The sequence below is a fragment of the Manacus vitellinus genome, unplaced genomic scaffold (assembly GCF_001715985.3).
Source record: "Manacus vitellinus isolate BGI_N305 unplaced genomic scaffold, ASM171598v3 scaffold_1_pilon, whole genome shotgun sequence".
NCBI classification, from domain to species: domain Eukaryota; kingdom Metazoa; phylum Chordata; class Aves; order Passeriformes; family Pipridae; genus Manacus; species Manacus vitellinus.
The window spans coordinates 54,262,054-54,280,864 of record NW_021939396.1 but is presented as its reverse complement, the minus strand read 5'-3'; the positions used below and the strand labels follow the sequence as shown (position 1 = coordinate 54,280,864).

The 18,811-nt window shown below is 35.5% G+C and overlaps 1 protein-coding gene across 2 annotated transcripts in view; it reads right to left on the bottom strand.

Annotated features, from left to right (window-relative positions):
- Positions 1-476: 476 nt before the first annotated feature.
- Positions 477-18,811, bottom strand: part of CDH7 (cadherin 7) — an 84,315-nt gene continuing 65,980 nt past the window's right edge. For both annotated transcript variants that reach the window (XM_018081989.3, XM_029959361.1), the window contains 5 exons: positions 15,304-15,440; positions 13,277-13,398; positions 11,798-11,915; positions 9,533-9,784; positions 477-1,084 (listed from right to left, as the gene is read on the bottom strand). In XM_018081989.3, coding sequence (XP_017937478.1) covers positions 591-1,084; positions 9,533-9,784; positions 11,798-11,915; positions 13,277-13,398; positions 15,304-15,440 — 1,123 coding nt within the window. In that variant the 3' untranslated portion in view covers positions 477-590. The remainder of the gene's footprint in view (positions 1,085-9,532; positions 9,785-11,797; positions 11,916-13,276; positions 13,399-15,303; positions 15,441-18,811) is intronic.

The window sequence follows — 18,811 nt, the reverse complement described above, 5'->3', positions numbered from 1 at the left end:
ACTTCTAATTAAATAGCTCTGAGAACAAACACAGAGAAAACCAAAAATAGTATCTCGTGGGCTTTTGTTTGTTTTCATGTCAGTCCTTCTGCTTTTGTTCTAGCAAGCTTCATGCCCACTGTAAAGAAAATCTGCTGAAAAAACTCTGCATATGTAAATACCATATATTGTTATGTTGTTCTGAATTATATATTTGCAAATTTGTTTCTTCTTATATGGGAGACTCTGTATTCTAGATATAGCAATACTGTGAAGGCATCTACAGTGTACCCCTAGCTTGTTGATGTGACAGTACATAACATACTCCTGAAAGTGAGATGCCTCTGTAGGTATTTGAGTGTTGCTATCTATTTGAACGTGGCTGAGCATTTCATTTTATCAAAAATGCCACCAAATGCTCATATTCTGTGTGGTCAGTGCAGTCCCTAGGACAAGTCTAATGAAGATATGTTCCACCAAGGCCAAAAAAAAAAAAAACAAACAACTGAAAAGTTTAAAAATGGAGAAATATTTACAACTTTCCTCAGTCTGAAAGGTTGAGTTTTCTATTTTAATATTCTTCAGTGCATTTTCAGAGAAAGGTTCCAAGGCTATGAGTATAAGCAGTCTGGTCCAGTCCCATACATATCTGCAAGCCTTTTAAAACGAGGGCCCCAGTCACTGAGGTAATCGTAGTTCTGGTCAGAGTTTGAGCTGATGGAATCTAAAGAACTGAGCGACTCTGCCACTGAGCCATTCCCCTCGAACGCGTATGTCTGCAGGGAGTCATAGGGTGGTGCGCAGGGATCCACATCAGCTTCTTTTAGTCTTTCCCAGATAAATTCCCTAAAAATTACATTATCTGGGATACTTTTAAAAGTTGGTCTGCTCAAGAACTGAATCTCAGGCGTCACATCCCTTCTGGTCTTGGTGTCTCGCATGATGTTGAGGTTCCTTAAGGCAGCCATGTCAAAAGCCTCTGTGTCCTCTTCTCCACCACCCTCATCATCATACCTGACAATGTTCTCTCTGATATCTCTCTCTTCATCAAAAATGAGGGGCTCCTTTTTCCGTCGCCTCATGGTGACAATCAGCAAGACAAGAACTGGAACAAAGAAAGACTGAAGTTTTAGCAGTGCTGAAGTTCCCTCATATTTTTACTAGGGGTGGAAGTACTCACTAATTTATATGGCAAAGACTGAAGGAAATAGCAGGCAATTTATGCAGTTAGATATGAAACCTAGCATGTTCAGAAACAGCTTTTAAACCATAAACTTTTTACACATTAAAAAATCTATTTCCCAAATCATTCCAGATTATCATCTTCATCTCTAACACTATATTCTATGCTGTCTGTAAAACATAAATTTTAAGATTGGTTCAGTCTGACTATGACAATCAGCCATGAAATAATTACAAAAAAAAAAAAAAAAGACTTTTTCCTGAACTCTTAAATTACCCAAGTGATAAAAACACGTTCATAAACTAATGGAACAGAATTCGACAACCATAGTTTGGGAAGAGACTGAATTAAAGTATATGACCAATCCCTGCTGAACAAAAATGAAGTCAAAAAAATTATAGATTGGAAAAAACTGTGTAGCAATGTATAAAATGAGATTGTCTTAGCTCATGGACTAAAAGCACATCTATAAAAGATCTCGCTTTCCTGAAAAGTGCAAAGTTCAGCACTTGAGGTTTATGAATTACATCTAATGAGAACTGCTAGGGCTGGAGTTTATTGGATGAACCAGTGCTAGAAACCTAAATGGTTATTTAATTTTAATCCTTAAAGTTTCTTTCAACTTGAAAACTAATGCTAAACTGCAGTGACAGCCAAAAGCACTGGGAGAAACTAGCTCAAGGCTCCTCATGTTCAAATACAGTTTGGGTAAAGAAACACCAGAAGTTCTTGGTAAGGAAACGTGCTGACACACAAAACATGGAACCAATAATATGAATACTGCACCCATCTGTGGGACATGATGGAGCGTGAATCATCCTCCTAGAAAATAATTATACTATATTGTAGCATCTGGATAACATTTGCTGAGTTAATGATACTCCTAGAAAATAGCAGGCATCACTATGACTGTAAAAATAACAGTACATTGAAAAGTGTCATTCCACATTCAATAATCTCTTCTGCTTTTATGTTTATTTTTAATGTTAAGATTATGTTATTATATGCATTCATAAGGTTTTCAATCTTTACCTACAGCTTTTTGATATGCCAATTAAATGCTATAGAAACATCTGGAAAAGCAAAAACTAAAAGGTAATATAGATAAAATTGAGCCTGAGATTCCCTAGGTAGTCTCAAGAGTGGCCTCCATAAATTGCATGATCACACAGAATCACGTAATATGCCAAGGTGGAATGGACCCACAAGGATCATCGAGTCCAACCCTTAACCCCGTACAGGACCATTCCCCTATGCCCAAGAGTATTGTCGAAGGGCTTCTTGAACTCTGTCAGGCTTGGTACTGTGACCACTTCCCCGGGGAGCCTGTTCCAGTGCCCAAACACCCTCTGCTTGAAGAACCTTTTATCTAATACTGAACCTAAACCTCCCCTGACACAACTTCAGGCCATTCCCCCAGGTCCTGTCACTGGTCACCACAGAGAAGTGATCAGTGCCTGCCCCTCCTCTTCCCCTCAAGAGGAAGTTGTAGACTGTGATGAGGTCTCCCCTCAGTGTTTTCTTTTCTCCAGGCTGAACAGACCAAGTGATCTCAGTTGCTCCTCATATAGCTTCCCCTCAAGGTCTTTCACTGTCTTTGTTGCCCTTCTTTAGACACTCTCGAAGAGTTTAATATCTTTCTTATATTGTGGTCCCCAAAACTGCACACAATATTTAAGGTGAGGCCGCACCAGTGCAGAGCAGAGCAGGACAATCCCCTCCCTTGACCAGCTGCTGATGCTTTGCCTGATGCCCCCAGGACACAGCTGGCCCTCCTGGCTGCCAGGGCACTGCTGACTCATGTTCAACTTGCCATCGACCAGGACCCACAGGTCCCTTTCTGTGGCACTGTTTTCAGCATCTCATTTCCCAGTCTGTACGAACACCCAGGGTTGCTCCATCCCAGGTGCAGAATGAGGCACTTTCCCCTATTGAACGTCATATGGTTGGTGAGTGCCCAGTCCTCTAATTTGTTGAGGTCTCTCTGCAGGGCCTCTCTGCCATTGAGGGAGTCAACAACTCCTCCCAATTTTGTATCATCTCCAAACTTGCTTAGTATCCCTTCCAGTCCTGTGTCCAAGTCATTTATGAAGATGTTGAAGAGAACAGAGTCTAAGACGGAGCCCTGTGGAACCCCACTAGTGACAGGTCACCAATCTGATGTTATTCCATTCACTATTGCCCTCTGTGCTCAACCTGTGAGCCAACTGCTCTCCCACCATATGATGTGTTTATCCAGCTGTGTGATGGACATTTTGTCCAGAAGGATCTTATGAGAGACAGTATTGAAATCTTTACTGAAATCCAAAAACAGGCTTCCCTTGATCAACTAGGTGAGTTATCTTGTCATAAAAGAAAATCAGGTTCAATAAGCAGGACTTTCCTCTCATGAAGCTGTGCTGTCTGTGACCAATGGCTGTGCTATCTTTCAAGTTTTTTTTTAATAATGTTGGACTACCTTTCCTGAAAGCCTTTCTTTTCATGGAGGAATTTTCAAAATCCGTACCAATCCAGTCATTTTGAGGAATGATTTAATATTAGGATCACTTGGCTAGAATGAACCAGTCATTTGTACACGTAAAAAAGTTGTATCATAAGTGTACAGATATCATGGTACTACTCGGAACTGGTTAAAGTTGGGAATGACTTTCTGTATTATTTTTATTTTCCTTTAGAGCAACATGCCTAAAAATAGAATTGAACAAGGTGGTTTTTTCCCCTAAACTTTTTGACAAATATATTGACAACAATCTTTTGTTTTTTGAGTAGCTACCAGGTGCATACCTAATGATCCATCTACTAAGAGATTTGTTGTGACTATATTACTGTATAATCAGCATCTTTCACTTTTTTTGCCACTGGCATCCATCTGATTCATGCTTTAGGTATTTAATTCAGAAGTCAGTAGTTTGGGGCATTTTGCTTTGAACAATATTTACATAAGCAGTTTAATAATATAAGATATTGACCTTTAAAGTGGTTTTTATGAAATTTCAAAACATTCTGGTATTTGTATAATACAAATTAAACTATGCAGCAGAGAACATAAAAGTGTTATCGGAGACAACTACACTCCACTCTTAATGCTTTTCCTTATTGTAAAAGATGTATTTTAAAGTGCAAGATAAATTAGCTTCCTCACAATACAAATATATATTTAAACCAAGATTTCTATTGACATAACTTATTATTATTTTTAACATTTATTGGCAAAATTATACTGCCATATAATTAAGCAGCTAATCTTTTATTTTACTCAAGTGTAAATACATTTTCACTCCATTGTCCCTCTTAACATACTTTATGCTGAAACTTAAAGACCTGCTAATAAGTGTAAAATACGAAACTTAGTAAGAAAGTCTGCCTAAAGGTACAATAAAAATCAAGATTCAATGAATTTTTTATATAGTATTCTTTCTACCTCTCACACTTGCTTGAAGCCAAGAAAAATATGGAGTCTTTCTAAAGGTTAAATATTTTAGCATTTAGATGACTATACAAGATCATTAATTTCTAGCCTTTCCAACAGCTATGAACAATAAAGTTTAACCTCTAAATGAACAAAGTTTTAGCTGCATTGCAGGAGCTGCAGAGATGAAAACAAGCCCTAAACAATTTTCACTAATATCTAAATCAAATGCAAATGATTTCAAAGTTTATCCATCTCTCATTAAGTCATAGTAGGGGTTTTTAAGTACATGTATGAAAAAAGCAGAGATTAGGTCAGTAATTAGTGACTGGCTGAACTTCTAAAAACCTAATTTCATGATTTTTAGAGAAAAAATAATTCAGTGGAAAAGCTTAGGCACACTGAGGGCACTAATTTGGCTCCATACTGGTACACCAAATTCATGCTAAAGAGATGAAATGACAATACTGATTTCATATGTGATACAACAAATAAACAGTAATCAATATTAGAAACAACTAAAGACTTAATAACCAGAATTAGCAAAGATAGATCTCAACTAACCTTTTATTTCTTCTGATTTACCTGAATTGTTAGAAATATTGATTTTGTTTAACAGGTACGATAGCCAAGAAAAAAAATAATTTGTCTTTATATTAGCTGTGGTAATACACAGTTTTATCCTTATGTCAGTATAAACTTAGCTCTAATATTGGTAGTTTCAGTTCACCTAAATCAGTCTTTAACAAACACCTTTGAATACAAGAGTGGATTTTTGCTTTGCCATTTTGCAGTGTGCTTTATGGAATTATCATTGAATTTCCATTTTGGCATGATCTGGTAAAAAGTCAGGTTTAGGTCACCTGAACATATTTCTCTATTTTAGTGTTAATCTTTCCTCTTGTACTCAAGGCAACTGCAACATAATTGTAAGGAAGCCATAAAAGTCGTGAGACAACCTGAGGGAGAAGACCATATGCAGAGCTATACAGTAAGGAACAGAGCTAAATCACAAGTGTTACTATGCTTTGTATACACTACACCCCTAAGCCTGGCATTTACTATAGCAGTAAGACACATCAGCTGCAAATAGATGTGCACATTGGTTTATGCCTTAGGTGTGCCACGATTCATAAAGCTCATGATTGGAGATCCTCAGCCATCTAAGCAGTACACTAATAAACTATTTAGTTATACTTTGCAGTTGCCACTACAGTCAGATGAGATTTGAGGATTACTGAGGCCAAGACTCAGGAAACCTGAATTTAATTCCCAGTTAACAAGCTTCGTCCGTAACTGTTGTTTAATCAGTTTGGACTGATATTTGCAAAGTGACTGTGACCTTTAAATGCCCACACTCAGTGACCCTAATCAGCTTCATAACTTTCAGAAAACAGCTTCTGCATTGCATACTCAACCACCTTCTGAATATGTTGCTTTGGGTACCCCCAATTATACATTTATCCTGAGTTATACATTTATCACTTTTACAACTGCAAGACCAAAACCCACACATACTACATAGTCACATTTTGTACAGATTTTACCTATTTAGAGAATAAGATACTTATGACTAGTACTGTTTCTTCTTGTTTACAAATCACACAGTTATGTGTGCTGATTTAATTCAGCTCTTGTAGGTATTGTGATAATAATAAAAAATTTGTTGTCTTCAACTAAAAAAAATTATTTAAAGCTGTATTTTGAAGTCAAATCAACGTATAATTTAATTATAAACTCTAGTACCACACCAACAGGAGGCTTTCTTCAGTCTTTATAAGTAAATGGATGGTACCAATACATTATATTCAGAAATATGAAAGAAAAAATCATGACAAAGTATTATGCCAACCCAGCTTTCCACTGCTTCCACGCAAAACAAATATTTAACCTCTCAAATACAAGTGAGTATTCTTCTTTTTGTGTGTGATTTTATGTAAGCATTTTATTACAAACACTTGTTTCAAAAGCATTTATTGTGTCCGGAAGATGCTAACTGAAAAACAAATTATCTTGAATTAAATTACCATGTAATTTCCAGAGCAGTCAAAAAATTTCTACTTACTTCTCTAAAAATTGTGTACAGTCCAGAATTAATCAAACTACCTTTTCATATGCTTTTTACAGAACAAATTGCAAGCATATTTTTTTTAGGATTTGTGTTTAATTTTTTTTTAAAATTTTTTTTTTCTGTAACACATAACCTTACTGCATAATTGCAAAGCTGTTTTGAATAATTAAAAAAGTACTGAAACTTTCTTGTGAAATAAAATTTACAATTAAATGTCTATCAGTCAGCATGAGGATAGAAAAAAGATTTTGGTAAAATGTTTATAACTTTTCAAACTTATCCTAGTTTGAAAAAGTAGTCTATACCATGTTATATGCAATTATAATGGTGGCTTAAGTAAAAAGAGTAACTCTAAGAAATCCCACTGAGAGAATCTGAGCCTTGGTCAAGACAAACAGTTATTTATTAGACAAACTCATGTATGGGGCAAGAAAACATCACTTATCAAAGTATATCATACTAACTTTAAGAAAATAAGAGCTAGCAGAGAATTCAAGATACTGGTGGCAGTGTGCATGTACTCATTCATTTTATGCAAATATCATGCCTCCTCTGCTTTACAACTGGCACTCACATTAAGATGACATTGATGAATGTGACTGGATTTGCACTGCGTGTTAATCTTGAGTCAGAAAAAGATATTGATCCAGTAGCCTATATCCACTTCTCACTGATAAACTCTTACGAAATACATGCATCCCTTGGTCCCAGTCCTGGAACCAACTGGCAACAGCTGAAGCCTGTTTTTTATGCTGTGCTGGTGGATCTTCAGGATTTTTCTCAGGAATGAATGTGAAGAGCAAAAGGGAAAAATTAAATTCCTAGCAGTACTAACATGCAGTTGGTTCCAGAAAACATCTAGGAATAAATGATAGAAGAAGAAAGGCTCTGGGACCAGACAAGCAGCAACACTTGACTGGTTTCACTGGGCAACAGTGATGCTTAGGCACTGGTACATGACTGGGAACAAAACAGTAGCAGGATACAATACCAAAATGCAGGGACTAAAAGGTAGGGATATCATATAAATGCAGCCTAAACTGTGCCTGCATCTTTGAACTGTACCCAAAAGGAACAGTTTAGGTTGGAAGTGATAGCGCAGCCCCTTATTCAAACACTATGTTCAGAGAACTTACTCTCAGTTCTTCTTCAAACACTTGTTCAGCACACTCTAAAAATGACTGGAACAAAAGCTCCCATTTCTTGATTTATTGGTTGTATTTGAACCCTGGTGTACTGAGTAGAACCAGCAAGTTATCCACTGGTAACATGCTGTGTCTCCATTCAATGGTCTTCTTTAAGTCATATTCCTTCTATTTAAGGAAAGTTTACAACCAAGACAGGCTGTGTAGTATCTACAGTAGTTTCTTATGTAACCTTCAGTAAGTCCCTTCTTACATATAAGATATGGTGACATTTCATTTTGGGATCAAATGAATTGCTATTGTTACCAAACTTTAGAAAAAAGTTGGACTAAAGTTTAAAATAGGTGTTTTTCCACTGATGTTAATGCCAGTTGATAGGAGAGATATTTTCATATCTTTTTGAACTCTACCATTTAGCTTCGTGTCCAAATAAAGTTCACATGTGTATATAAATTGCCTAGAAATACTACTAGAAAAATGGCATTTAAAAATGTTCAGTAAAACTTTTGGCAATCAATCCTTTCCATTTCTCCTTAAGCCTAACCATGTGTTGAGTGAGATTTAACAGTCTTATGGAGTTAGCGTTTTTTTGCCACCAACTTTAGAAATACCACCTACTATATATAGCTACTGAGTAAGTTGGTTGGGTTCATCGCAGAGGTGGTGATTTTTCTTACTCTGTAAAAAAATATGCAACAGGTTTTTATTTTTGGAGTCCTATAGAAATATTTTTAGCAGAGGGAACATTTCCTTCTAGTGGTTTACAGTGATGTGAATCAGAGTGTGAAGGAAGAACTTTCTACACATGGTGGAAATACTGCCATGAACAGAAGTATGGAAAAAAGTTTCTTGATCTGACCTATCCAAATTACTTGGATAATTGGATAACAGTGACAGATAAAGCACCACTGGGATTATATCAACATAAGGAGACTGTGGTCTTCTCCCTTTCCTTAGGCTGATATGTACAACCAGGGAATAGAAAAATCTCTTAATGATAACAACATTTAAAAAAAAAAATCTTGTGCATTGAATCGGTACCATTGTTAACACATGAATTTTCAGACAATAAGCAAAACTGCACTTTTGCTCACCTGATCCTTCATCTTTACTCCTTGATTCAACCCTTAACTCTCCCATGTAGTCATTCCGTTTAATGACTAGGCAGTAAATGAGTAATGCTAACTAAACTAGGATGTTGACACTGTTCCACTACTTTCCACTGTCTTTTATTTAGTTGCAGTTCCACTGCTCAACATAAAATTCAACATTTATGGAAGTAACAAAAGATCATTCTGTAGAAGTCAATTAATTATGTTTCTCATCAGTAAATTATATCTGTTGCATGTCTTTTGTTCCATGCAAATCAATAAATGCTTAAAAATAGTTATGCCTACGCAAAAGGGACACACACTGATACTGGTTATAGGGCGAATATGCTAAACCAAGTGCTTCCATCACTGCATTGAGTATCTCTTAAATATTGCATTTGATACAAGTGCTATCTTTTACTATTATTTCTTATATATGTCTGGAGGCTTGACATTGAAACAAAGTATCTGAAACTGAAAGTCCCAATATAAAGGATTTTTTGTGGGTCATGGTACAAAATGCTGTTCTTCCTAGAATGTTATCTGTGCTTGTTTACAGAAATCAAGGTGAAGGGACATGTTGAAGCTTAAATGCACATATATTTTGCTACTATGGATTGAACGGAAAATAAGGGTAACAGGAAGAAGACGTACCTAGCAGTGTCAAGACACAAGCCAATATTGCTATGAGGGCTCCAGTGCTCAGTCCTGCAGGCAAGATATATGCTTCTGCATTGCACGTCTGAGCAATACCATCTGCATCACAATCACAGACCCTGATGGTGAGGGTATTAGTGCTACTAAGTGAAGGTGATCCACTGTCCACTATGAATATTGGCAAGTAGAAAACAGACTGTTCCTGTCTTCGAAACCCATTCCTTTTGGTTAATACTGTTGCAGTGTTATCTAGATAAAGGAATAAAAAGACAAATTGTAAAATATGTGACTTTTCTAAAACACAAGCCTATAAATACTATAGTCTTTCACATAAAAACTTTATTAACATATTTATATTATTTCAGCAAGTTTGTCTTTCATGGTCATATATTTTTTGAAGGTGTACAGGTAGGATCAGCTGAGAAATGATACTCGACTAACCAAAAAGATTTCTATTTTCCATGAAAGACTGTTTCAAAATAACAGAGGTCAATCTGGTTTTAGTTAAGCTCACAGTTTCCCACTCTTGATAGACAGCTGAAGATGAAATCATCATAAAAAAGAAAAAAATTATCCTTCAGTGATCAGATTAAATATCTACATACATATTTCAGCTTAATTTACACACATCTATATTAATTATTTAAAGATATAGATATATTAATGAAAGCGATGAAAATACTAATAGAACAGGTTCTGAAGATCAGTAAAATATTTTTTGAATGCACAAAAAATCCAGTAAGAGTGCAAATAGAGGTAATAGCGCATGTAGCAAAGATATCCAGTTGTTTTCAGTTTCTTCTAAGAATCAAGATGACTAACACAATCAGCCTAAAATGTAAAGTTTGATGCTGTTCTGAGCTGTGTGATTAAAAAGTCCATATATCTGGAAGATATGTGCAAAACTCACTGTGTTCAATATGTATTGACAGCTCCTGCAAAGTATGGAGTTATATCTCCTAGGATGTACCAAAAAGTTCGTTCGTTTGGTCTGTCTATCTATCTGCTTACCTATCTATTTATGGCAAAATACGCAATCACCTCTTCCTATAGCATCATATGAGATATGCATAGAATTAAGTATCATCATTTAATAATATCTAACTATATTAACTATATCTAACATCAAAAGAGGCAACTGCTGTTCTGTCTTGCAACTCCACTGATTTTACTGGCATTGCCCAAATCTATTATTACTTTTTCAAATTATAAATTCTCTGTAAGAGAACTTTAATTAAGTACTTTACAGTACTTGTACTGTCAGATTTCTGAATAGTCTTATTCTTATGCAATTTTATTATTTTGATCATTATTAGTGTTAGAGTGTTCAGTTTCTAACTGCAAGCAGCTTATATGAAGAAAATTAAGCATTTCAGTAACTACATTGTAAGGTGAGGCAATGAAGACCTGCATGAGAGAACTTTATTAGTTCACGTTATACTTTGTGAATATTATTCAGTCTGGTTCTAGTGTCCTTTACTCCACCACATGTCTGTTTTTCTTGTTTTACTAATAGGATGACTTTGTAGCTCTGTTTTAGTACTGATCCATAAAAGAGCAGCGCAAGAACAATATCGTGTCTATTTAGTTCTATTTGCTTCAGCTAATAGCTAAACTTACTGACACATGCCCAGCTGCTGTACTATGCAGTGCAACTAATGAGGGCACTAATTAGAAATGCGTTTTCAGATATTTTAACTAACTGAAATGTGATGTCAATGGGAGTCTTTGAGGAAACAGTCATAAGAAGTCTGTGCAAATATTGCAGGTAGCATTCATTACCAAAAGCATTCTTCAGAAGGGGGTATACTTACTGAAAAGATGTGTTTTTCTAAAAAAAAAAAAACCTAAACCAAATCACAAAACCTCTCCATTGACTGTGCACTCCTGTTTTATGCCCTGAGTTATATTAATAAAACATGAATTCCTGGACATTTTTCAGTCACTGCCCCAAGGTAAAATCTAATTTAGATAAAGACCTATAAATACAGGGAAAAAAATGTGAAGAGTGACTGATGAAAAAAAAAAGAAAGAAAGATTTAAAGATTTGAAGCCACTCTGTTTGGCTCAAGGCTTTAAATGATTCAAAACACAGCTTAATTCCCTTGACAAATAGTCTACAGATAAAATTATTTTCCAGGCTGACTGTAGTTTAATTTATGTCCTTACTAGAACAGAAGTTTATGTAGGTCATAATGAGCATGCTGCATTGAAAATGAAAGGTGTTACTGTTGAATATTTACCGAAATGAAATTTTCTTACCTTTGTTGTCCTGCAGTGTAAAATTGTGGTTATTTGCTGCCTCTGCCGTTAAACTGAAGTAGAACTGATGGCCATTTGGTGGGTCATCTTTATCGATTGCACTAATTTTCTGGATCACCTGTTTCAAAATACATCAGGGTTTCACTGTACTTATACACTGAATAACCCCTCTATTACCTATCAAAGTATCAATACTCCCTGAGTCCTGGTCATCTTCCATTTTGGTTTTCCAATCTCCTAAGCATGTATAAACACTACTAAAATTAAAGTATGACCTGACTTTTTACTTTATCTGTACCAAATTTATTGACCAAAGTAATGATCCACAGGGCCTGGGGGAAAGTTAGGTCCTGTCATTCACCAGAGCTACATAGAAGTGAAAGAAGTGTATCTTCTGGATGGCTTTTAATGTAGTTATCTGTGGCTGCAATCAATGCTGTAAACTTTTGCAAGGAAACCATTATGCTTTTGAGCATTTAAATTAATATATATACTTTTTAATATAATGAAAAACAAAAAGGCACATAATAAGTATATTCATATTTTCTGGAATTTCATTTTTATTATCATTATTATTTTTCAATTTCATTTTTTAAAATTCTTACAAAATTTCTAAACCAAGTTTCACCATTGCTTAAAATCCATAAAAAATTAATACTCCAATCTAACAGTTCTGACCAGAGCACAGGGAAAACAAAGAAGTATAAGAGCACACATACTCTGTGTTTCTCATGAACACAATCTAGTAATTGTAGTGTTTTCCATTAAGAATTTAAATTATAATGTGATCTTGAAATGTACAATAAATAACACCTGACACAGGAAGGCCAGTACATTGGAAGAAGGCACAAAAGTGCAAAGTCTTCCAGGGAATATGTGGGATCTGTGCAGGCACAACATCTACTAGTTTTCTGGGAGAATGAGAGAGAGATAATGAGAAAATATATACATTTTGTGAGGTCTTACACAGTAGAGAGGAAAGGTCAAATATGAGAGACACCAAGGAAAAATAACAACATATAGCTTTAGTTGAGTTTAAGACCATTTGGAATATATTTGGGTAACTAAAACCACTAGGAATACATCCCCCTTACGAAACTGTGTCCTTAAGGTCCCTACTTCCTAAGGGGAATAAAAGTGTATACTCATTTTTGAGGGTAGGCTCTTAGTCTCAAAATAACCTCTGTTATTCTCTCTGCTTTTCACAGCAAAATTAGGAGGAAGTATGTGTTTTTAATGTTATTCAAAATTAGGTGACTTCAGCAAAATCTGTCAGTTATACCCATAAAAAAGAGATTTTAAAAGTGCCTTCAACTAGTAATTTTTACACCTGCATCTTTCTTGCTATTTGCTTGTACTGTGTACATCAGTCTCATTTTTACTGAGAAAGCTGATTTTTCTTTATCTTAAAGCTGGCAGACTTTCACAACGATTGGCTGCCTATCTGTAAAAATAAATATTAAACCTATCAAGCCATACCTGACCAGGTTGAGCATTTTCACAGACAGTTGTCTCATAGTCCATGGCAAATTCGGGAGCATTGTCATTGATGTCAAGGATAGTAATGGCTACATAACCTCTCCCAATCTGTGCTGGATTCTCTATAGGAAAAACATCCAACAAAACAATCAAGAATAGCTCCTTGCAAGTTATTCTTTGGGTAAGTATCCTTTTCATTTGCATTCTTCGTTTGTATATAGATGTCAAATCAATTATAATCCCCCCATCAAAGACAAAGGAAGCTCTTGGCTTGGTCTTCTGGACCTAGTGGAAACAATGTTTATGTGTTCCTACAACTGCAATTAAACTAAGGTTTTACTCTCAGGGATAAACTGAAAATCTAACTCACTAATCATAGCATTGAATCACATCGTACGGATGGATAACAGCAAAATTATGTAAAAGCATCGCCAAGGCATACAGCCAGCCAGAACATCACTATTTATACTGGGAATAGCATGATTATTATGGGTTAAATATTTTTATTTTGCTGCAATTCAGATGGATCAGGCTATTATGAAGTTTAAACAAGAATTTTATCAACTATGTGTAAAAGAAAAAAAGAGAAGGCTTCATTGCCAAGCAAATCCCAAAACATTTAAAGTGCATAAACAATAAAGTATTTCACTACTGTCATTAACAAGTTTAACACCTTAAATATGAATAATTCATAAACTGATGCACATCTCTAGCTAAAATATGAATACATTCAGGGTCTAATGTCAAAATTTAAACAGTATATGTGTTTTGAGCTAAGCATAAAGGGCATCAGGGAGTGCAATACTTATTTTGCTTCTCTTGTACCAGAAGTGGTGATGACAGTGTTAGAGTAGGGCAAATTAAAATCTGTACAAAACTTCTACTATGTATCTATCTTTTTTATAGGGTATTGCAACCACATTTTAGTAAATATTTTAAGTATTTAAAGCAATGCATCCAAATGTAAATCACGTGTTCTTGTTGTTGTTTTTCTTTTTTATTTCACATGTAAAATACAATAGAGTAAGCAATTTTGATATCAATGTCTTCCTCTGCTGATCTAAGCTTATTGAAAACCAAGCAGGACATGAACATAAATTAAAGCAGTGTAAGTTTTTGCTTTTGCTCCTAGACTTTTGCTTGTGACAGGTATGTCCCTTGTCTAACTCATCAGTTTTGTTACTACTCAGAAATATTTTTGTTTTCCATTATGGGCTACTCGACCCAAATTCTACTGATAGTACAAGAGAAATTCATACAGACACTAAATGATAATGTAAGCTTTCAGGTTAAGCTTAAATTAAGCTCACTGAAAGCAAGAAGAGAAGATTTTTAAAATAGCAGACCAGAGAACTTATTATCACAGCCCAACAGAGTACTAATAAGGATGAAATTTGAAGAAATAAATTCTTCGAATATAAAGGGAAAAATATATCATTCTCCACTGAATGTATTCAAAGCTGAATAAGTTTAGATTTAAACTTGCATTAGCAGAATTCTTGTATGCATTTGAAGGGCTATATTCTCTAACACTTCATCTTACACCAGAAAAAATACCGAGTCCAAAATAACCTCTGCAGTGGTACTTTAGAGTCAGGAAAATTAAACCACATAAGCATTCACATCCCCTTTCCTTCATACCTTCTAAGAATGCTGTGGTTGACCAACAGCAGTCAGCTCTGAGTGCCCTCACTAAGACTGGGTAACCGCTCTCCTCTATATTCCATATCATCTTTCCTGTAATGACACTTGGTCTGAGACTGCTGACTTAACATATTTCCTCTTCCTTTGTACTTGTTTTTCAGAAGTCAAAAGAATACACAAGGTGTGAAGCAAAAGAATGAGCAAATACCTAAAGTGTTGTATTTTTCAATTTTTACCATATAGGTTTCTTTTGCATTGAGTAATGAGCTATTTTTATCTGCCATGGTTTGAAACTGTCAGAATTTCTCTCAATGCAGCTCATCACAACCAAGCCTAAAGTTTTACACATAAACAGTCAATAAAATCTTTCAATTGATACTTACGACTTTCCATGGCCAAAACTGTGATGTTATGAATAGCATTAGTTTCCCTGTCCAAAGATTTAGCAGTCGTAATGACTCCACTGTTGGCATCAATATTGAAATACCTCTCCAGGTCTGTGTTTCGATCTATCGAATACCTAGGTAAAGGATGAAAGAAAACCTTTTATTTATGTTCAATTAGAGCTTGTAAAAATATTTCACTGATTTTTTATTTGAGGGAAAGTGTTTCTCCTGTTTCCCTAGTTTGACATTGTTCACTCAAGTTTCTCTGGGGCACTGAGGGAAGCAAAGCCATATGCAAAGGTGAGAGTTCCACAGTGACCTGTGCTGACAGTGGCAGGTTCCACTCCCACGGTGTCCTATTAAGTGAGGTGAGACGTATTCCTCTGTCTTTTCTTTCTTCCTCTACTGTAAGGCAAACTCAGGAATTAATGAAATAGCATCCTCCTGAAAGCCAGATAAGGAGAAAGTGAGTTGCAAGTTTGCTACAAGGCTGTACCAGCTGAACACTGATCCCATGGGAACTGGTAGTCTGAGCACAGAGCTTTCTGTCACCAGCAGAAGAGCCCCTGAGTCACCCAGAGCTGAACGGGCAGAGGGAAAAAAGAAAGATGATGCAGAACAGGGTCAAGGGATTACATGTCATCACTGTCAGCTTCCGATGCTTTACTGTCATTAGACAAACACAGGCTCATGCCCTTAACTCTTTAGTTCAACATATCTTTACTTCCCAATTTGTTTTAGGAAGGGGAAATGAGATCCTTAGCAAACAGAAAATAGCATAAGAGAAAAGGTCAAAAAATGCCTGTGGGTGATTAGCTTACAAACTTTTTGAGAGAAAAGGACAGTTATTAGGCAGATTTAGATTTACAACTGGAATACTCTCAACATTCGATTTAATATTTGGTCAGATTCTTGCACTCTCATTTAGGTTAAGTATGTACTCCAGAGCACTTCCCTACACTCGAGATGAGTTAAAATGTCTGAATCAGATCAAGTGTGATCATTACAATTACTGTCACACTGATGATATATTAAATTATTGATATAACAGTAACCAAATCATCTGAATGACGTGGCAAGGAAGAATTATGGACGACAGATAAAAAATGGGACTTCCTAGATATAATGATCTCATGAAACTATTTGTTTTGTTCTGTGTTGTAATATACCAGCTTTTTCTTTGTTGTGCTACTGTCTTTTTAATCTATCCCTCTTGGCTGCATAATCTAAGAGCAGAGACTTGTTACACAATTAGAATTGTTTTACTGTATTATATCTCAGTAAAAGAGAGAATAAAGAGAGGAACCATAACAGCAGGTTTTGTGGATCACGGCTTTCCCTCTTTCACTTTTTTTTCTTCTTTCATTTTACATTAACTGCAGGTCGTTTTCACTTAATTTCGTGCCAGCACTGTTGTTTATTTGGTCAGCAGTGCTCTACAGCTGTTTTGTGGCTGGCAAGTTTCCCCATGAGACTGTGCCTGTCATCTCTGCTATGTAGTCACTCTTGGCAGCCCCATAGCTGGGACTCAATCTCCTGCCAGCCCTTAGATTTTACAATTATTGACACTATCACTATGCAACTTGAAGAGTCAAAGACTTTTCTTTAAAAAATAGTAAAGAAAGGGAAGGAGAAGGAGGAGAATGAGGAGATAGAGAGGTGAGAAAGACAAAAATAGAAAATAAAGGAAGAAAGCAATAAAAAGGAGGGAGGGAGAGGGAAAGCAAACAAGTTACATAAATTGGATGACAGATTCTTATGAAACAAAAAGAAAAATAATTTTTATGCATCAGAAGCAAGTGGTTTTCCTTAACTTATTTACAAGTATTGTATCCAAACTCAAATTCTAAAAAAAAAAATTTAAATACTTTTAATCCTTTAATTCCTTGCAGCCATTAATACTTGAAAATCTTTGAGCTTCAGGAGTTTTAAATCCTTTATTTAAGCTAGTTCAAACATCAGTAGTTCTCTGGTCCATATGAGATAACCTCTTATTTCCAAAACATGTATTATGCTTCCCAACCCCCAGTATTGTCAAGGTTTTGTATCTGATTTTGTAATTTCAACATTTTCTGAATTATAACAAATCTAATTTTTAATCAGTATGAATATAGTCAAACATGTGGAAGTTGGAATAGTTATTTATAGATTATAATTTAAACTTCTTAAACAGATCCTGAAAAGTTTTATGCATTAATCCTCCTTAACACATTCCAATTTTAGGTGAATCTGGCTCTGATATATCATAGCAGATGCAGAACAGCTTTAAATTATGTGGTCTTTCAGAACCTTCAACAATGTATGTAGCAGGTTCACAAGCATATAGATAAATCCTCACTACTTTTCTTTTCCCTCCCCTTCAAATGCCAAAAAACTTTGAAGTAGAAGAAATCTTCAGGATGTTAGTTACACTGATGATGTAACAATTTTTTATGCTGGAATTGTAAAAATTAACCAGATCAAGACAAATAAACTCATTTTTATGTTTACACACGAGTCAAAAGTATTCTGAGCATGGCCTGCATTAATGGAACTATGTTTAATCCTATTCTAAATGACTCTGCTAAATCATACTATACACCAGATGATAACATCGGTGCCAGAGAACAGTGTCACAGCAAAGGAAGAGCTCAGCAAAGATAAATTTCACAAGTAAATACATGCCAAGCATCCATCTAGGACTTGTTTATACATTATAGGAATCAGCTATTTTCAATATGTTGCAAGTATATAATGAAATAGAGAGATCGTGCATCATCTCTAGGAGTGAAACATATGCTTTATTTTTGCAACTTAAAATTGTTGCTGTAGAAATTAGAGAGTTACTCTAAAGTCCCAAGTTCATTTTCAATGCATGAAAGTAAAAACTTAACCAAAATAGGTGACACTCAAACAAGTACTGTACCTGTGAAGGCCTCTCCTATGTATGCCCTAAGCGAACAACAATAACAAATGAAACTAAGTACTAACTTCTAATTGTGTATGCACTTCTCCTCCTCCTGCAGATGTTTAAATTAACAAAATTCCTGAGTCATAACCACTACTCTTGAGACCCTTTGCATGTTCCTTTGAGAATTAATATTATTACTCTGCATAAGAAAAATAACAAGTAGCTCATTAGTGGTTTAACTTAGGTGGTGAGTCTTTATCCTTGAGCTTTGACCTTAGATACAAGAAAACATAATCCTGGACATTATATTGTGGAAAACTTGCAGGTTCTTCACACACTGAAGACAAAGAAAGAGGGCCTTGACAGTTCATGCATCTCTAATGATTGTATCTCTTCCCATTCAAATGGAAGGTGTTTGGCTCCAGCAAAATAACAAACCCAAAATATTATTGTCTTTAGTCATCCTGACTAGCACAACATGCATCTTGTCCTATCCACTTCTCTAATGTAAAGAGTTTTTACTAATGTTTCCTTCTGTGGGACCTCAGCTCCAGTTTACCACGTGGGAGTCTATGTCCTATTATGTTCTTATTTCTAGTGCACGCACAATCATTA